Below are 22,062 nucleotides of genomic sequence, written 5' to 3'. Positions count from 1 at the left end.
GAAAAATCTTCCATCAAAACGATTGTTTCTATCTTGTCATTGTAATCATGTCATGAGATGAGTTTAAAATGCACATTTCCTTGCTTTTCATATGTAAATGGTATGATTAGTAATTGCTCGTTCCACTTTCATCACACATTCTGAAAATATAATGCTTACACTAAAAATTTACAACTTAAACAGTCTGCCAAGTGCTACATTTGCCTAAGTGCAGCTCGGCTGAAAACACATAAACAGCATGTGGCCAAACAGAGGAGCACATTTCCAACATTTTAATATTCATCGGTCAAAACTGTGAAAAAGAGCCAAAGCTAATTGCATGTCTTGCTGTTCATTCCCCCTACTAGGTCCACTCTGGCCAGGCGAAGCACTACTGCTTCGTCTTTCTGTATTTAATGTGAACAAGCAATCACTTATTGGAGAGTAATTGCACTGATTTATTTTTTCCATTGTGAAGTCATTATTCTAGATATACTATTCAGTGGCTAAAAGAAATCAGTGAATAATTTAGCTGTCTAACTAATGGGAGCGCTCAACAATGCCCACAATGCACTAAAGCACATAAAGTAATAATCACTCAGTTCAGCACTGACTGGTTCACCACTGTGTAAATCAAAGATTTTTGAGAATTTTAATATCAGTCAGCGAGTCTCTAATCTTACCTTAATTGACTTTTCCAACAGATTTTAGGGATTAAGGGAAACTTAAAACAAATCAGCAGATGAATTCTGCACATCTGTAAAGTACAGAAAGACCTTGAATCCTTGCAAAGTGAAAATACAACCGCAAACATACAAACCTTGTACAACTGAGGGAGTCTGAATATGTCGTGTAGCAATTTTTTGTCTGCAGTTTTTTTTTAATACTCATCAATCAGTCTGCAGATTATTCAAGGTCTGAAGTCTTTCAACCAGCTTTGCAAAATAAAAAAAGAGCAGAGTGAAAAGAGGAGGATGCTTACTGAGTGTATTGTTTGTCTATACAAAGCACATGTCAGATTCCAGGACATCCTGAGCTTGCTCTGCGTTGGATGTCTTGATATACATCATGTATTTAATCTGTGCTGAATTGAAGTTGATCAGACCTGCAGAAGTGGACGGATATAATTTTGATTGGATTCATTTTGTCTTGGTAGCTGGGGATCAGTCCACCAGGGCCTCTGTTCCTGGCCGCCGCCCAGCATGCAGTGCACCTGACCTCTACTGCGTCTCCTGCAGGTGGTGGGCCTGCAGGAGGATGGCCCCATGTCCCTTTTTTGCGCTGTGCCTGGCCGGCCCCATGGACTAAGGCCTGGCCTCTAGACGCTTTCACCCAGGCACCCAGGGTGGAGCCCTGGTAACCTGGGCAGGGTGAACTGTTCCCTTGATGTTCTACTCATAGGGGTCTTCTGAATCGCTCTTTGTCCGGTCCCTCACCCAGGACCAATTTGCCATGGAAGACCCTACCAGAGGGCAAAAGCCCCTGGATAACATAGCCCCCTGGATTCCTGGGACACACAAACCCTCCACTACAATAAGGTAGCAGGTTCTGGGTCCTGAGGCAGGACACGGGGGAGGCTGGCCTGAGAATGCCTTGGTGTTCCCCCAGACAAGCTGGAGGAGGTGGGTGGGGAGAGAGAGGTCTGGGCTTCTCTTCTTATGCTGCTGCCCCCGCAACCCGGCCCCGGATAAACCGAAGAAGATGGATGGATTCATTATGGTGACTCATTTTACCACCATACATCTGCTTTCTCTGGATTTACGTTTTTCTTTATTCACATCAGATTCACACAACATCAACAGAAAATCAGAGAAATAAGCACAGTGTAATCTCACCAAAATCATCTTAGACCTGGATATAATTATATCTTAGACACACCTTTTTAAAAAAAAAAAAAAAAACAATGGCTGCTAGTCAGCAGTAGAACAAACTGCATAATCAAAAAATAGCCTGTATGGCAACAACAATAACTGGAAACCAGTGAAACAGTCCAGAGACTTGGTATCTTGGTTACTTTAAAAAAAATAATTTTTCCATTACTTTTAAAACTCTAATAATCTATTTTACAGATATTTTTTTAATGTTTGCTATTTATGTCAAGTCTGCAGTCTATGAGAACTGCTTACACATCACTTGTAATTAGCTGTTTTCTGCTTAAACCTGTTCAGGCCCATTAAATTCTTAAATTAATTTGTAATTTCCCTTTTTTTAATTAGTTGAGCTAATCTTTTTAATGTGCCCTCTGGGTTACGCTTTCCCCAGGTTGAGAATTAGTGCAGTAAAGCTACAATGTGAGGAAAAATAGTCGGGCATCAAATGATGCCTTCAATTCTCCTTCTTCTGCTGTCACTGAACTGCTAATGGGAAACGGGATATTTTTACTTTGCTTGGAAACAAGATTAAGTTAGGATTGTCTATCAAGTTTTCTTGTGGTGCAGATGGTTTACTTAGAGCAACAAGTTGCTGGGAGAAAAAAAACATACAGCTAAACCTGACATCCGAATTTCAAATACAAACTAGGTGATTTATTTGTGAAGACAGGTTTGCATGACATCTTTATAGTGTCCAAGATAAATAAACTTCAAGCTGTTTCTCAGTCTCTGTTGATGCTCTCTGTTGTCACATACAGCAGATGTATTTAACTTTAAGCTACGGCAGGCTGACTGGGCATATTTTCTTTTTTCTCAGCAAAACTCTGTCTCTCAACTTGTACAGTTGCACACATATATGTGCTAGCTGCCCAGTAAAACCAACATTTTTTTCAGCCGTGGCTGCTGAGAAGCTCTGCTGAAGCAGTTTGGGCAGTGCAACAAAGAAGATCAAGAGCACCACAATAGTCACTGAGAGGCTTTTACTCATTTAGCTCCCCAAATGAGATTTTTTTTCTGTCCAGTGTGCAGACTGTAACCAGTGACCTTCAAAGCACATTCTTGCTTCTCTGATCTTTAGTCTCCTTTTGCTTCCTGCTATTTTGACAAAGATGATATCAGTGCGAGTGTGTCTCGGGATTTATAGATTGCAAGCCTGTTTATTCTCTTTCCTTTTCCTTTATATGCAATTGCCTCTTTGGTTCACCTGCAGTTTGCAGACCAGAATAAGTGTCTATCCCATCAATCCTCATCCCAGCAGCAAAACACAAGTGCTACCAAACTACTGTAAGAAACAACCATCACAATAAAATGTTAACAGATTTCTTCTTAAAGCATCTGAAAAATAGCCTGATTGTTATCATTTTAGTGCAATCCACATTAGTCTTTAAATGATTTTTTTAATTATTCTCTGATTCAATAAATGTCATTTTATATAATTTCCAGAAAACAGTATTTTTGTTATGTTTGTATGGTGACACCAACTGGGGTCATTTTGATCCCAATATTTTTGTTTATCTCTCAAAATAAAATGAGTCGATTTGACAGTAACAACAAATAGCTCTCAAATGGATATTTTGCAGATGAACTATGAACAGATCGTGTTTCAGGCAGTTACAGGGCACAACTCGGCACAGAGTACAAGAGGAAATTTATGATGTTCTACATCTGCCTCCTTTAAAATGACTAACAGAGTGGCAAATAATGCTTGCCTACCCAGCAGAAAGTAAATGATACTTTTAAAAAAGTCCCTAAGGTAAAACACAAAGTCAACTTCCATCTGTTATCAAAAAAATGTTTTGTTCACCCATCCACTGACCCGAACCTCATCTCTGAGGTTGCTCCACTAAAAGGCTTTGTTAATCGAAGGAAACAAAACATTGTTTAAAATCTATTAGGCACAGAGGTATTTAAACTAAATGTCTGACTGGCTAAAACAGCAGGTTATTGTCATGTCTGTGTGTAGGCAGGCAGGAAGAGAGGACCCAAAACGCAGGACTCACGGAGGCGGAAGTAACTCAAAGCACACAGCTTTATTGCAGGTATGAAACTGAACAGGAAAAACACTAACTAAACTGGGTGAACAGAATAACTAGACAGGTTGGCAGGCTGGCAAACAGAACACACAGAGGAAGCGAGGGTGAACAGACGTTAACGACACAACACTGACACAAAGACACACTGGGCTTAAATACACTGAGGGAGTCATCAAGGAACTAGAAAAATTTGCATTTCCTGCGAAAATGCAGTGTGGATGCTTTAAGCTGAAGCTGTCTGCAAAAACTAGCTGAAAAAGCTGAAAAGTTGCAGAAATTGTAAAAACTTTGCAGAAGCAAAAGAAGTTTGCTAAAATGTAATAACTTAGCAGAACTGCAATATCTTAGAGGAAACATAATACTTGGCAGAAATACAATAGCATAGCAGAACTTAGCAGAAATATTGTGATTTACCAGAGACACTGTGATGAACTATGAATATTGTAATTTTAAATTAATACTATGTTTTAGCACAAATACTATAATTTGACAGAAATACTATCATTTGGCAGAAATACTATGTTTCAGCACAAATACTCTGGTTTAGCACAAATATTATAACATAGCATAAATACAATTATATAGCAGAAATGCTATATTTAGAAAGAAAAATATAATATAGTAGAAATAGTATGATTTAGCAGAAATACTGTATTTAGCACAAGTACCAAAAAGTAGCAGAAATACTATGATTTAGCAGAAATACTAAGATGTAGTAAAAGTACTTTGATTTAACAGAAATACAATTATAGAGGAGTAATACTTTAAAATGGGAGAAATATTGATACACACACACATACACAGAGCCTAAAGGGAAGAGTATTTGTGCCATGGAGTGTTAAGAATGTGAGGTCCATATTAGAAAAGCTGGTAAAATCATAACAGTTTGCAGAATTGTAATAAATGATGAATATGAATTACTGGTCTGTGACAGTGTATTAATTTGTAGGGAAAAAAACATGTTGACCAAGGTGGAATCGAACCCACGATCTTTGGCTTGCAGACCCGTGTCATTACCAACTGCGCCACTGGGAAAGAGAGGAGCCGTCTTGAAAAACAGGGTGATGAGGAGTCAGAATTAGATCGCGGTGAGAGGCGAAAAACGCCGTTTTTTGGAGTTACAAAACGTTGTGTAACTCAAAAACTAGGTGGACTAGAGGCATATTTCTTGTGCTGGGTGAATCAGCGGACTTTGGTGTACTTTGACTGCGATTTTCATTGCTCTTTGTACAACCGTCGCTGAGATATGACGAGAGAGGAAACGGAAGACCTCAGACATGATTGGCTGGCTGGGAAGCCGTGCAGGCCCTGATATGTGATATGTGTCTGAGTTCGCACAGAGGATTGGCTGCCTGGCAGAAATATATAGAAATAGTATAGTATGATTAAGCATAAATACTACATTTAGCAGAAATACTATATTAAGCACAAATCCTATTAAAAGCAGAAATAGTATATTAAGCACAAATCTTATAAAATAGCAGAAATAGTTTGATTTAGCACAATAGTAATAAGTTAAACAGAAAAATTGGAAAAGCAAAATGGACAGCTGAAAAAATGCTGAACATGCTGAGAGTCCCTCAAATATACTTGTTAAATGAAAAAAATCAGCAAAAAAAATATATAACAGCCACACAATCAGAAATATGTACACAGAAGGAAACACACATGCACAGAGAGACACACACACAAGATCCAATTCAGTCAACCAGTCTAAATATATTGAATTTGAATCTTAGAATGAGATCATCCCATTAAAAGCCTTTCTCTCTCTCTCTCTCACACGCACACACACACACACACACACACACACACACACACACACACACACACACACACACACACACACACACACACAGGGAGAGAGAAGTAAGTTTCTAGGTCAGCCTGGGAGCTGCTGAATTTGAATCCACCAATCAGAGTGGCTGTTTACGTTTTCCCGCCAAAACAGGTGCATCTGTTTACACAGGCAGCACAGAGAGGCACAGGATTATTGCAGTCTATTTCTCATAGTGACGACTCCCCTCAAACAAATGACCATAATTTCCTAACCATAGGGGCTAGAGCGGTCATTCTTACACCGTTTTGTTCAGAAGAGATGGGGGAATCTTCCAGTGTTAACAATTTATCATTAAAATATGAATTATTAAAGATATTTGACTTGTAATGCACCATAACTGAGTAGAGTGAAGCAAAAACTGCCTTGACTTGCCCTCAAACAACGCTTTGTAACTCGAAATCTATTTGGAGCATTGATATCATTCTTTCACCGTAAGAGACACCAGGCTTTGGTGAACAGTCATGGAAATTTTCAGGTCTCTGTGGAAATCCAACAAAAAGTTATGACGAGAGAAAAAAGTGGTTCATTTCCAGAGTTTAAAATCTGAAGAAATCTGTGCGACGGACGAATTTCCTACCCTCAAACAAGTCCAACTCATTTCAGAACGGTAATAGGTGAGAAAGAAATTCTTGAATTGTGAGCGTCAGGAGTGTCTGAAGATATACCGGGACAAGCCTCATGTCTTAAAGTCGCTTCGTTAAGGAGATATGACGATTCAAATATGCCTCTCATTACAGAAATCCAGCGATGATTTTGAACAAGCTCTCCATTGACTTTCTATGCAGAGTTTTGAGAGTTTGTGTTGGTCTGAGGAGATTTGCCAAAATTCTATAAATCCCACAACAATGATAGTGACATTTCCTGAAGGCCAGCAAAAATACCTACGTTTTGATGTATAATTTGTGGAAGTTGAGTGAAAATTGAGCAAGTAGCAAACAGTTGTTCGGACATGAAGAGAAGACTGCAAAAGCTTCAGTGGCACACTGGAAGCCAAGAGCATAGCAACCATAACAACGCATGTATTTTGTGAAAAATCACAATTGTGCAACTCAAAACTTTAAGAGGCATAAAGGTAAAACGGTAAAAGATTTGAAAAAGCTGAATCATACCTGAATAGCCCAATAATTTGAGAACATTTTAAAGTTTGAATGGTTGTGCTACGTGAAAATATGAGGAAGTAGTTAAGTTTCAGAAACAAGCAAATTTTAGCAGAATTGCAGAAGTTTCCCATTCATTTCAATGGGACAAATTAAGCTTAATATTTTAAAAAGTATAATAGTGAAAAATACCAAAAGACATAGCAGGAATTAGCAGAAATAGCAGAATATTTTAAAATTTGAACGGTGAAAATCGGCTGAAAATTGCGGAAGTAGTTAAGTGCCAAAAAGTGTACGGAAGTCCCAAGAGGAACTCAATAGTGTGGATGCTTAAAGCATCCACACAATTAGAGACAGAAGGGGAACACAGCTGGGAGAAATAAGACCTAACGAGACAGGGAGAGCAAAGCCGGAACACTGACATCAGACAGGAACAAGAACCTTCAAAGTAAAACAGGAAACAGTAGATGTCTTTCTGAAAGCACTGTAACTAAGTTTAAGAATATAATCCACCCACTGTTATCATCTCCAATGCCCTGTACCAACACAGAGCAAAGCAGCTATCTGAACGCTACCCCAACAGAGGTCGATTATCTTGTTAATAATTTCACCTCCTCACTACGTACGACTCTGGATACTGTAGCTCCTGTGAAAACTAAGGCCTCAAATCAGAAGTACCTGACTCCGTGGTATAATTCTGAAACACGTACCCTAAAGCAGATGACTCGTAATCTGGAGAGGAAATGGCGTGTCACAAATCTAGAGGATCATCATTTAGCCTGGAGAAATAGTTTGCTGCTTTATAAGAAAGCCCTCCGCAAAGCCAGAACATCTTACTATTCATCACTGATTGAAGAAAATAAGAACAACCCCAGGTTTCTCTTCAGCACTGTAGCCAGGCTGACAAAAAGTCAGAGCTCTTTTGAGCCAACCATCCCTTTAACGTTAACTAGTAATGACTTCATGAACTTCTTCACAAATAAAATTTTTATCATTAGAGAAAAAATTACCAATAATCATCCCACAGATGTAATATTATCTACAGCTACTCTTAGTACCATTGATATTAAGTTAGACTCTTTTTCTCCAATTGATCTTTCTGAGTTAACTTCAATAATTACTTCCTCCAAACCATCAACGTGTCTTTTAGACCCCATTCCTACAAAACTGCTCAAAGAAGTCCTGCCATTAATTAATTCTTCAATCTTAAATATGATCAACCTATCTCTAATAATCGGCTATGTACCACAGGCCTTCAAGCTGGCTGTAGTTAAACCTTTACTCAAAAAGCCATCTCTAGACCCAGCAGTCTTAGCTAATTATAGGCCAATCTCCAACCTTCCTTTCATATCAAAAATCCTTGAAAGAGTAGTTGTCAAACAGCTAACAGATCATCTGCAGAGGAATGGTTTATTTGAAGAGTTTCAGTCAGGTTTCAGAGCTCAGCACAGCACAGAAACAGCTTTAGTGAAGGTTACAAATGATCTTCTTATGGCCTCTGACAGTGGACTCATCTCTGTGCTTGTCCTGCTAGACCTCAGTGCAGCGTTCGATACTGTTGATCATAATATCCTATTAGAGCGATTAGAACATGCTGTAGGTATTACAAGTACTGCGCTGCAGTGGTTTGTATCATATCTATCTAATAGACTCCAATTCGTGCATGTAAATGGAGAGTCCTCTTCACACACTGAGGTTAATTATGGAGTTCCACAGGGTTCAGTGCTAGGACCAATTCTGTTTACATTATACATGCTTCCCTTAGGCAGTATCATTAGAAGACATAGCATACATTTTCACTGCTATGCAGATGACACCCAGCTCTATCTGTCCATGAAGCCAGATAACACACACCAATTAGTTAAACTGCAGGAATGTCTTAAAGACATAAAGACCTGGATGGCCGCTAACTTTCTGCTTCTTAATTCAGATAAAACTGAGGTTATTGTACTCGGCCCTGAAAATCTTAGAAATATGGTATCTAATCAGATTCTTACTCTGGATGGCATTACCTTGGCCTCCAGTAACGCGGTGAGGAACCTTGGAGTCATTTTTGACCAGGACATGTCCTTCAACGCACATATTAAACAAATATGTAAGACTGCTTTCTTCCATTTGCGCAACATCTCTAAAATTAGAAATATCCTGTCTCAGAGTGACGCTGAAAAACTAGTTCATGCATTTATTACTTCCAGGCTGGACTACTGTAATTCATTATTATCAGGATGTCCAAAAAACTCACTGAAAAGCCTTCAGCTAATCCAAAATGCTGCAGCAAGAGTCCTGACAGGGACTAGAAAGAGAGAGCATATTTCTCCTGCTTTGGCTTCCCTTCATTGGCTTCCTGTTAAATCCAGAATTGAATTCAAAATCCTGCTCCTCACATACAAGGTCTTAAATAATCAGGCCCCATCTTATCTTAATGACCTTGTAGTACCATATCACCCTATTAGAGCGCTCCGCTCTCGCTCTGCAGGCCTACTTGTTGTTCCTAGAGTATTTAAAAGTAGAATGGGAGGGAGAGCCTTCAGTTTTCAGGCCCCTCTTCTGTGGAACCAGCTTCCAGTTTGGATTCGGGAGACAGACACTATCTCTACTTTTAAGATTAGGCTTAAAACTTTCCTTTTTTCTAAAGCATATAGTTAGGGCTGGACCAGGTGACCCTGAATCCTCCCTTTGTTATGCTGCAATAGATGTAGGCTGCCGGGGGATTCCCATGATGCATTGAGTTTTTCCTTTCCAGTCACCTTTCTCACTCACTATGTATTAATAGACCTCTCTGCATTGAATCATATCTGTTATTAACCTCTGTCTCTCTTCCACAGCATGTCTTTATCCTGTCTTCCTTCTCTCACCCCAACCGGTCGCAGCAGATGGCCGCCCCTCCCTGAGCCTGGTTCTGCCGGAGGTTTCTTCCTGTTAAAAGGGAGTTTTTCCTTCCCACTGTCGCCAAAGTGCTTGCTCATAGGGGGTCATATGATTGTTGGGTTTTTCTCTGTATCTATGAAGCGCCTTGAGGCGACTTTTGTTGTGATTTGGCGCTATATAAATAAAATTGAATTGAATTGAATTGAATTGAAACAAAACACACTTTACTAAGACACGGACTAGACAGAGAGAGACAGACTTGACACTGACCAAAGCCTACTAAATAATAATCATAATCAAAACAGTATCACTGATTAATCAAATCATAAATCATAATCTAGAAAAACACCAAATCATGGAAAACAGAAAGCTGGGTCAACATGACCCAGAACCGTGACAGTTATATTTTAATTTTAACCACCAGCATGCTAACAATTGCTAGAAATCCATGAATAAACAATGAACGTCAGTAGATATGGGTTTGGGGGTTTTTTTTGTTTGTTTTTTGATAATGCCAATAGAGAAAAAGTTAAAGGATCACAAGTTTGTACATTTTACAATCAACTGATTGACTGTGACATCCCCATGGCTAGCGTAATTAAAAACAGACTAGCTTCCTCAGATAGCATGCTTCATTTTCATTTTTAGCGCTTTACTATTTGTTTTTCCACTGTATGAAAAGCCAAAGTAATTCAAAATATAAAAGTGTGTTGAGCTGCATTTGGTTTATCTCCTTTGGCAAAATGTTATTTTTACAAAGGCGTATTATGTTAGCTCCTCTTATCTGGGGACACTTGTCTGGTGTCAAGTGTCACATAAGGAGGGGTGAATCAGCTATGTTGAGGGAAATAAAAGGTTGGAGGGGTCTTGTTTACCTGTGCTCTCCACAAGCAGCATTAGGTGCAGTCTGCTTTCAGTGGCAGGTAATGAAGGTCTGGGTGAGTGTTGCTCAGTGTTTGCTTGGTTTACATAAAGCTGTCCTTTCTGTCACTGCCGCTCTGGGCTACATTGAAAAATATGGTTTTGCATATTTTTGATACAAGTGGAAGTGATCTGATAAAAATATAAGGTTTTGTGTAATATAAGAAAGTCTTTTAGAAGCGATGAACAAAACCTTATTTTTTTACTTTTTTGTAATTAAGCATATTTAATCATCTAAAAAGCTAAAAAGGCACCCTCTCATTTGCTTGCGCTCACTTTTCATGAACTCCATTTTTTTCCCAGACGGTTCTGCAGCTCTGGTGAGAGTCATCTCAGAGAAACTGCAAAAAAGAGACAACATGATCCAATTTAAACGATCTTCCTCGGACAATCAGGCACAATCAGAGATTGTGTTGAGTGGGAAGAAATTGGTTCATTTCAGGCTGTTGAATTTTCGTCTATGTGATTTCACAGACAGTAGTGAAGAAAATCAACTTCACTTCATAAAACTGCAAAAGCTAACTCTCTAAAAGACCCGGAACATTGAGCTAAAGCTTTGAATGTTCACATGGTCGAATTGAGACATTTAGTTTTTTTTTTAAGTCAATTTAGTCGATCAATTTAAATTTAAAATCGTACATATTTGTTTTGAACGGTTCAATACTCCCTTCTAAACAAACTCCTGAATTTCTATATATAAACTCAGGAGTAGTCACATCTATGAGTTTCTGTGATGCAACAACTTACAATGATTGATAATTAGTGACAAAGCAGGGTGTAGGCACAACAAACAGCTTCATTTCTAAATGCCTTTTTAGCCTTGCAGCTCAGGTGTTGTAAAAAATTGTCCAAAGATATCATTGTTCAGGGAGTCTTTCCACTCCTGTCAAGCTGATATAGTATGCTGAACTGGGCACCTAATATCCACCTTTCATCTTTCATCTTATTGCAATAAGGCTGGGGATGCACAAAATGACTTTTGGGTCAATTTGCACAAGATTTGCCTACCTTGCAAATTTATAAGGAGAAACAGTGCAGTTTGATTAAAACCAATGATCTGCAAATAGGATCCTAATATCTTACTTTACAGATCTAATCTTAACCGCCCCAAATGGCTTTTACCCGCTAATATCTAACGTTTTATATGTTTAAGCCAACATCTGCATAAGTGCTGTGCTGCGTTGGAGAGACTCCTGACAGCCCGCAAGAGCTCAGTTCGTAATGAAGTGAGGTAGTGCGAGCTGAGTGTGACTGGCTCTATTGTTATTTTGATTGGAATTACTGGATCATGAGATTGCAGGGCCTGATGTGAAAGGACATATCAGGAGTCAGCGGGATTATCTTTTGTTATTAAGTTTGCAACGTGAGCATATTTACAGCTGACATAAGAAATAGTCAGCAAAATATTCAGTGTGTGAGTTAAATTTCTGCTAATGGTTCCTGGTCTAAAATGACGCTGTTTTGTTGTGATTCTGCAGTTGCTTATTGGCTGATGCTTTTTCAGTTACATAACAAACTCATTATTATCTCATCTGTTGTTGTTTTTTACTTATTTTGTTTCTCCGCAGAGATTGCAAAGTACGAAGGTGATGAATTAAGAAAAGATGGTGACACCAAGAAATACCTAGACATTATCAGCAATAAAAACATCAAGCTCTCCGAAAGAGTTCTCATTCCTGTCCAACAGTATCCAAAGGTAAGAGACATAACAGCTCTACAGGGTCCTACATTTTATTTTTTATTTTTTTCGGAAATGTGCAAGTGATCCGAACAATTAAACTGTGATGGAAGTGCAAGAAGAACAGAGTATGTGTTATATTTTTTCAGTCATTTTAGCAGCATTTTAGTCTCCCCTCCAGGTCGGCTTCACCTGTTCACAACTCCTACTTCTACACTAAAATCCCCATGAGCCTCAAACTGGCTATTAGAAAGTCACCGGATGCTGTCTGTTTATTTTGATGTAGTCACCAAAAACCAAAGTTTTCAGCAGACTAAAGCACCCAAGGGTACAGTGAGGAACAGTAACCATAAATCACTCCATGACACTGCTCTGTGTCTGAGTTATGCAACGTCAGTACTGACAAAGTCTGAAACGTGGTCTAATGAGGCTGCTCCGTCAGGCAGCTAAGCAACACACAGCTGCTTGAGGAGCAGCAAAAGGCTGTACTGCCACTGCAGTCATGGAAAGCTCCACTGCCCTTGAGTTCAGACATTCATGAAAAAGCCTTTAATACACTTCATACTCACGCTGTACTTTCCTGTCTTTTTTTCCCTTGTCATAACATCTCTGTGTCTAGCTGACATTAAGATGTTGTATTATGTGTATAATAATATGTATTATTATATGTTTTATTTAATTTAGAGAAACGTGATTTTTGTTAAGCACACTTGTTTAACTTTTCTGTAACACATATCTAACTAGCCAATCGGATAGCAGCTGTTCAGTGCATTTAGATTTGTAGACACGGTCAAGACGACCTGCTCAAGTTCATTCTCAGCACCAGAATGTAGAAGAAAGGTGATTTAAGTGATTTTGGAGGTGGCATGGCTGTTTGTGCTAGACGGCTGGGGCCAGTATTTCATAAACTGCTGATCTGCTGGGATTTTCACCACACAACCGTCTCTAGGGTTTACGGAGAATGATCAGAAAAGTCAGAGGAAGTTTTCTGTGTGAAAATATAATGTTGAAGTCAGAGGAGAATGGCCAGACTGCTTTGAGATAGGAAAGCAGTAACAGTATCACGTGTAACCTTGAATCAGATGGGCTACAGCAGCAGAAGACCACACTGGGTGACACTCTTTTCAGCTAAAAACATGAAACCAAGGCTACTGTTCTCACAGACTGACCAAAATTGACAACAGAAGATTGGAAAAATGTTGCCTGGTCTGATGAGTCTTGATTTCTGCTACAGCATTTGGACAGTAGGGTCAGAATTTGGCATAAGCAAGATGAAAGCATGGCTCCATCCTGCCTTGCATCAATAGATCAGGCTGGTGGTGGCAGTGTAATTGTGTAGGGAATATTTTCTTGGCACACTTCGTTCCCCTCAGTACCAACTGAACATCATTTAAATTACCACAGCCTACCTGTGTATCCCTTTTTAGCCACAGTGTACCTATCCTCTGATGGTTCCTTCCACTTTTACCACTAAGCTACATTGATAAAGAAAAATGGATGTACAATTTATAGCCTAGTTTACCTCATCAAAATGAGATTTTAGAACACAGTCTTCCTCTTTCATTCCTCTAACCACCCTCTTGAAAAGGTCAGCACTACCATATTTTTACATATCAACATACCTGCTCACATCTTCCATAATGTTTAAAAGTAAGTTTGTTTCTCCTGACAGGAAATGTGTGCCTTTCTTTTGGTCTAGTTTGTGCACAGAAGGGAAAAGACTGCGTGTCACTACTTAACTGAGACACATATTGGAACACATCCTACTCCCAGTACCTGAAAAATACTAGTCCTACATTGAAAACCACCTCCTTCTGAATACCCAAATGGTTTTCACCACGTTCAGTATCTTGCCAAAAATAGTGGAAGATTAGTGCATTTTAACTTAGCCAATGAGACAAATTGTTAAGAAGTCTTTCTGTAAAAAATTCAGATACTTTCTTTGACGTATTTTTTCATTATCCCAGAGACAAAATCATATAGTTATTGCTTCTACTTTGATATATTTCAGTTTTTGTACATTCAAGACTTCATCGTACAGTGTTACACGACTAGAAAATAGATGGTGCTGGGAGGAGAGGGAAATCTGAAAACTGTCCTGAGCACAGGCAATGCTTTAGTCCAAGGAGCCCCACAGGACTCTACATACAAATCAATTTGCTGTTTCCTCCTCAGGTCAGCATTAAGCAACTAATTAAGCTTTGTTCAGGACCTCTTCACTTAAATTGATTTAAACACTATGAAAAATAGTGACTGAATTGGCTTCTTGGGGGGGAAAAAAGACAAAGAAATGTGTTTTTGTGCTTCTTTTTCCCCCACATCTGTTATCCAAATATAAGATGTCTTATTGGTCAAAATTGCATCCTCACTGTAAATGTTAAAATATCGTTTCACTTAGAGCACACAAACTGCTTTTAATATATTATATTTATATTTAGTGTATATTAAGCTTTTGGGTGGGTGTGAAGAGCACTGACACACACTACAGGCATCCATCAGTTCAGCTGGTGGGTTTTCTTATAACGCCAGACATATGGATTCTGCGGAAGCATCGATTTTCTTCTTGAAAACGTAAAAATTGGAGGTAAAATTAAATTTCTGTAGATAGCGCATGTTCTGCTTTATATCCTACCTGCTGATTAATTGCATTCACTTTGAGTCCCATGTGTGAGTCTGCTCCTGATTAGATGGTTAATGAAAATCAGTGGAGCTTGCAGTTAAGAAAACCCGAGAAGCACGGAGGTACATAACAAATACATTTAAAGTGTTTTCATCATTTTAAACATGAAATTCACAGGTGCAATAGAGAAGCTCAAGTTTGCCAATGCTGCACAGTAAGCAAAGCTGCAGTCCAGAGGGACAAAACAGTTGTCCAACAACAGCTTCTGTGACCTGATTGCACAGTCAGCACCCCGCAAGACTGCAGTCTCACTATCTTAAACATCTTGGTAACACTGCACTTTCATTTAATGATAATTTGGCATATTAAGCAACTCTCTGATCAAGTGCATGGCCTGCAAAGTGAATGAGCCAAACTAAAAAGAAAGCAGAGCAAAACTTGGAGCCATGAGGTAAATTGGGCACAATATCCAGAACTTTTAGGGGGGGGGGGGGGGAACCTAGTTAAATGAATGTTTTTGCATCAGTGTCACACAGATCTGAATGTTGGTCCTCAGTTCACTGATTGATATTTGATTTTGTACTTTCACAACATCTGGCCCTGCCAAGATGCACAAACTAATTGGTTTAATTACACTGGAATTTTCTGTGTTTGTGACATCAACTCTTCAATAACGTCCAGTCAGATTTTCTGTCACCGGTGGCCGTGCAAAACACTGTTCTCTCTCATTTCAGTAGTCTGGCAGGGCTCATTCTTGGTTACAGCTTCCATCTTACTGAAGACTAATTAAATGCAAAGTAATTAAATTATTGCATGAGAGAATCCTTCTGAGTAGTTTTAGATTTGACAAGATCACGTGTAATTGTGAGTAAAACTACCAGCGCTAATGAAATCACTCCTAATGGCACATTGACAGACACGCTGCAGGTTTTCACTTTTAACATGTCACAGCAGGAAATGCACGGTATTGTTAATAAAAATGTGAGGATTCAAATATTCTTAGTTTATCATTTGTTCCTCTTGTTAACTGTCTATACTGCCTATGAAAAGTCCTGTTTAGTCTAATTCATGTATGCAGTGTAGTCTAGTTTAATGTTTCTGTGCTATAGATGTGATAATGGTCGTGTTAAAGTCACGTTAAGACAATCCAGGGTCACACAAGTGTATAATAATGCTAGATAACGTCATTGACTCAAGTATAGACCACACAGTATACTTGCTTGTTAATACAGTATCACTTGACTGCATTTCAAATGTATGCAGATACAAAGAATGCTGCCAAATCAATACAGACACAGCATAGTACGGGGATATGGTTTTCATTTATAAGAGATGGTTTGCAATTTGCACATCAGTGCTGCACAAATTTATTAGACCACCTTTCATAAAAAAACAAGGAAAAAGAAACTATTTCAGCTGAATTCACTGGACTGAATCACATATTTATGCCCAAACATTGGCCTTCTCCGAGAAGTCAAAAATTAATAAATCATAACAGTGAACCAAGAAAACAAATTTTTCTGATCAGAAATGTAAGTAAATAACTGTAATTTGGCATTTTAATAAAAAAAAATGAGGTAATGTACAGTTTTTTACTGTTTTTCATCATTAAAATTAGCAAAAAAAAAAGGTCATTTAGAACCTCTGGACAGATCTTCCTCTGACACAAGCAGATAATTTTTTCACTGTTCTCTTTCTTTCTCCGCACAAAATGATCACTTGAGAACATACTTTAATCTGTGTTTCACTATCACACACTTAAACCACACTCATGAGCTAAAACATGACGAATATCCTGCATACTTAACCTGCGATAGCACAACATCATTAAAGTTGTGCACTGGAGCAGATCACTGTTTCACTTGCACGTCTCCGCCAACACTGGGGTGCTTGTCTATAGTTTGCCCCCCACGCCCCCAAACTATTTTATCCAGGTACCCACCGCTGTGACTAGGTGTTGCTCTCAAACCTTGCCATTTTGAATATTCTCTGCCCCATTTGTCTGACAATAACCATTACCATAAGCATTTCACCAGCATCAAACACAGTGACTCAAAGCCTGTTCATTTGAATCTCAGATCTTGAAATGCACTGTTTTTCTGAGATAATTTCACTTGTGATTGTTCATAATGTTTTGGCTCATCAGTACACTGTGGGGAAAAAAAGAAGAAAAAACAGAAAACAGAAAATGTTTTGGTAATTTTCTTCCAGCACATTACCCGTTTTTTAACAGCAAATTTCTGTAAATGGCAAAAAAAAACAACGTGTGGTTTAAAAACATAAGTAAAAAAAATAATATGGAAAATTCCTTCATTTTAAAACAGCACATTTTACTGTATCTTTGCAGATTATTTTTACTGTGTATAAAGTTCAACATTTGTGGAATTACAATGGAAATGCTCAAATAATATAATATAGTAAGCCAACCTCATAATTGAGATCAAATACTTCAGCTACAGCAAACAGTGTGTTTGTAAAAGTGTCTTAATCTTGATAAAATTGTGCAGCAGCATGTGTGGAATACATGAATTCAGCTTGGTAAAACTGCAGCTTCTACACCACCTTTCTACTTTTATCTTATGTACTGTTGCAGACTGACCCATCAGATAATGAATTACCCGTGTGGGGGTTTTTTTGCAACGTTTTCTGCAAAATCTACAGCAATTTTTTTGTTTGTTTGTTTGTTTTGTTATACAGCCTGTGAAAAAAAAGAAATTTGGCCTTGAGACATTGCTTCAGTGACCTTACCAACATTTCTATTTTTAATCTTCTCTAAAAACACCATGAGACCTTGAAACAGCGTTGAGTTCAGTTAGCAGGTGAAAGAAGTTCATCTGTATCTGTCCTTTCTTTGGTATGTAAACAAATGAACCTTACACAGGGTTCTCGTCAAAGTCTTGAAGTTTTGCTCTAAGGTTACTATTTACTCAGCAAAAGAATATGATTAAGATAATCAGCAAAGACATTATCATTTAGATTCATCTAGAATTTATCCTCTGCTGTTTAATGAGACAGTTTGATTAGCATCTCTTAACCTTGGGGTATGAAGTGGTTTTTAATTGGCTGACCTTGTCAGCTACCTTGAGTGTAGAGCTAGGGATTTCTGCAAAACTGAATATACGAGAATATTATCTAAAAAATAGTTGTTCCCTTTTTATTAGAATAATGATTTTTCTTAAATAAAATGGACACATTTCAACCCGGTATTTTCAAACTATTATCTCAGCAGGTTAACTATCTCCTCTGCAGGTAAATGGAGAGCCCAAAACACATTAAACTGTATTTTGTCCTTGTGGATGCCACAATTTTGAGCTTATCTGTCTGTTATTGTGACCTTTAAATAGTGCTGTGGCTGCAGTGCTGCCCATACAGAAATCCCATTTTTGTCTGCCCAGAGATGTCAATGTCCTAAAGAAAGGCCTATCACGGGGAAAGGTGTTTTCCTTAGATAAGTACTGAATACAGTCAAGGGAGTACAGGGTGTGAATTAAAATTAAGCACTTATATGATACAATCACAATTCCAACTCTGGATCCTACCGAGTTAGTGTTTATGTGATGACTGTGTGATGTGATGTCTGCTCGTGAGACTTAAAAAATTGTAAGATTGTGCCTTCCCATATTAACAACAGTCCATTTCTGGTAGTACATAATGCCTTCGTTTTTAGAAATGTGACAGAATCAAGTGAAATATCTGGATATGGCAAAAAAAAAAATCCACAGTATGCTGTTGATTGACACTATTATCTCAAAATGAAATGCACTATAGGAATCTCATGCAAATTGTAATGGATAGATATCTGCAAGAAGGCACAGCCTGTATAAAAGATAGATGCAGCCTTCAATATTAGCTTTAAAGCCAGCAGGGGAAATTCAGGGGGCTTCAAAAAGAAGCCAGTTTCTATCGATGTCTGTGAAAAAATGGCCCTCATCCTCGCTTGACTTGAGACCTCGGTAAACAATTTTCTAATAATACTCAGTCACCAGTCGCTTGAAATTATTTAGGATGACATTAATTTGTAAAGTATAGCCACATTTAAAGTAAAGTAGGTATTAAAAATAGGTGTGCTTTGGGCTGTGTGTGCCATTCCTCAGATCCATCCCTTGCAATATCACTTCTGGCTCCAAATCGAACAATAAAAATTAATAAATGTTTGGAAAACAACTCTGTTGCCTTTTCAATCAATGGTCTAATCAATAGAATAGAACAAATCATATCAATGAGCTCACAGAGAACTTCACACTGTTTCCCCCCTTCATCACTACAGAGCATTTTAGTATCTGTCAGCTCATTTTTGCTTTCAAAGCCCAGTTTTACTTTGCTGATTCACGCTCTCATCTTTCCTGTTTATTTCACCAGGCGGATATTTTAGTGACAAAACACAGATAAACCCATTCTTTGCTAGATGCCTGTTAGCACTCATCAGATAAAGTTAGAATGCAGCTGGTGAGCACAGCCAGGCAATTAGCAGCTAAAGAGCCTAAGTTATTCGATACCAAACTAAAGCAAAACTGACAGTGAATACTGCTTTTGGTTTCATTTGATAGACACAAGCATGGCTGCAAGTTGTCGCTAATGCTAATTAAAGTCTGCTGGATGCAACCAAATAGTGTTTTTAGTCCAAGAAGCTATTACTGATTAATTATCCCATTAGTTAGTTGTTGGCCTGGATTCACTAACTGCCATAATACGTTGCATTAATGTCATTAACACAAACCTTGTATGAAGATTTGTGTTAATGTGCAGTGAAACACAGTGAAAGTGTTCACCATGCGCTCTCGTTTTGTTTCATCTTGAGTGTGGTTTGTAAAGCTCTCAGTACGCTGAATAAGTAAAATGTCTGTGATGAACTGAAACATTCAAGTGTGACAAATATGCAAACAAAACTAAAGAAGAGGGAAATGCAACCCCATTTATTTCCAATTAAGTTGTGACACTGTGTAAAATATGAATAAAAACAGAATGCAGTGGTTTGCAAATTATTTCAGTTTAACTGATGATACTACAAAACTACAGTTTTAGTAACAGATCATTTATAAGGTAATTTTTATTTCAGCTGCAAAAGACCAGAAAAGCTTTGTAATGTTAAATAGTTAACATTTAATTAGTAGTAAAAACTTGTCTTTCTCTTGTTTTCACTTCAATACACTGTGAATTTTAAATGAACTGGATGTTATTCTCATTTTAAGAAACCTCCACACTTTATTCTAAACTAAGCTTCAGAGAACAACTTGTTTCTTATTTAAAAGCCATGGAGCTGTTATAGACTTGCGAGAAGGGAGCTGGGTTTGTGTGAACTTGTTAGTCTTTGTTCTTTCCCTCTTCCTTAGGTTTTTTGCATATTTGTCACACTTAAATGTTTCAGTTCATCACAGATATGTTATTATTAAACAAAATTAACCCGAGTAAATTTAAAATAAAGCCTTTAAATTAGCTTATCTTTTACTAAGGGAAAAACCTATCCAAATCTTTGTGACCCTATGTGAATAAGTAATTTCCCTCATTAAAATAATAACTCATTTTACCAACAAGAACTGTAACCAAGCTTTTACAGTGACTTAAGTCTCATATTGCTGTGGAGGCGTTTTGGACCACTTTTCTTTGGAGTATTGTCATAATTCAGTCATAATTCAATTTTTAGCCATTCAGAATAGACTTGCTGGTAGGTTTTGTATCATTGTGCAGGGCACAAACTGATAGCTGGAAGTTGTCCTTCAGGATTTTGAGGTAGAGAGCAGAATTCATGGTTCCATCAATAACAGCAAGTCGTCCAGCCCCACACCATCATGCTACCACCACCATGTTTGACTGTCGTCAGTGCACTCTTGGATTAATTTTGGTAGGCCGGCAACTCCTGGGAAGCTTTACCACTGTTCCAGTTGTTTTCCATTTGTGGATAATGGCTCTCACTGTGGTTCTCTGGAGTCCTCAAAGCTTTAGAAATGACTTTGTAACCCTTTCCACACAGTTAGATGTCAATGACTTTGTTTCTCAGCTGTCTTTTAGATCGCAGCATGTTGTTTATTTCACATTCCAGAATTTATATATATGAATGGAAAATATTGCATTTCTATTGTGATGAACTATTCCAAGTATTTCACTGTAAATATTTAGAAAATCCAGCTTGAAGTATGACTTGTATCACATGTCTCATGTCACCTAAAGACGGTCTGTATCTATGTTTTTTCTTTTTTTATTCATTTTTTAGACAAAAGTTGTAGATACACGACAGAAATGACTGATTAGCATTAACATTTACAGACAACCTCTGTTCAACACGTCTGGCTTTTGACTGTGTTGCCCTTCTGAAAAGCTCACCAGGTGTCCTCCCCTTGCCACACTGCTCCCCAAACAACCACTCATCTGCTTCCTTTAATGTCCGTGGGGCTGATAGGACACACTCATCTGACACGCTCGCAGCCCAGTCATCCCAAGCTGTCATTAAAGCATAAACCTCTACCTAAAGCTTTAATCCTCCTATCAGAGAGGACCTGGACTTCCCCAGTACCACAGCTCACTAACCTGGCAGTGAGTGCCCTCAGGACATCTGCTGATCTTGACTGGCCCCAGTGCACTGCATAAAAGGGCAACAAATTTTCCAACCTGAAAGCTAAAAAGTTGTTTTGTTATTAGATATGCAATGCCACAGTGGTTCGACAAGGTGCAAAATGTCAGTATTCTTCCCTTGGAACTGACCTTATACTGAAGAATGGAAACAAGCTGCTTTAGCACTTAAAAATATATAAAATTAATAAATAAATATGAGGGGAAACATCAGGAGGGCGCTGAGTGCCTCCTTTGATGTTTGCCTTTTATTTAGCTTTTCTCATATAATCACATTTATTACTTTAAATTTAGGAGCATAAAAATGAACTTGTAATGTATTTTCAAAGTGTCATTATTTTTTGAATGTATGGAAAAAAGACCTTTGGTCTGCACTCACAAATGGGTCTGTTTTAAGTGTACAAAGATCTCAGCATTGTAGGAAACATAGGACGTCATAAAAAAAACATAAAAGGCAAAAGCCAGCAGGAGTGATTTCACCAAATCAGTCCAGCCCCTTATAGACAACAGTGGCAGTATTGTTATGAATAATGTACATATGTGGTATTCCCCATATAATCAGACCTTCTAATTCATTCATTCACTCATTCA

At 38.2% G+C, this 22,062-nt stretch overlaps 1 protein-coding gene across 2 annotated transcripts in view; it reads left to right on the top strand.

Annotated features, from left to right (window-relative positions):
* The window catches only part of khdrbs2 (KH domain containing, RNA binding, signal transduction associated 2), an 86,414-nt gene that overhangs the window by 5,825 nt on the left and 58,527 nt on the right, over positions 1–22,062 (top strand). For both annotated transcript variants that reach the window (XM_085477934.1, XM_085477933.1), the window contains exon 2: positions 12,178–12,305. In XM_085477934.1, the coding sequence (XP_085334060.1) occupies positions 12,178–12,305 (128 nt within the window). The remainder of the gene's footprint in view (positions 1–12,177; positions 12,306–22,062) is intronic.

Source organism: Copadichromis virginalis, linkage group LG13, assembly GCF_057382275.1.
Source record: "Copadichromis virginalis isolate Kocher_CV1m ecotype Utaka linkage group LG13, C_Virginalis_male_GT1.1, whole genome shotgun sequence".
NCBI lineage: Eukaryota > Metazoa > Chordata > Actinopteri > Cichliformes > Cichlidae > Copadichromis > Copadichromis virginalis.
This window is presented reverse-complemented; position numbering and strand designations above follow the sequence as displayed.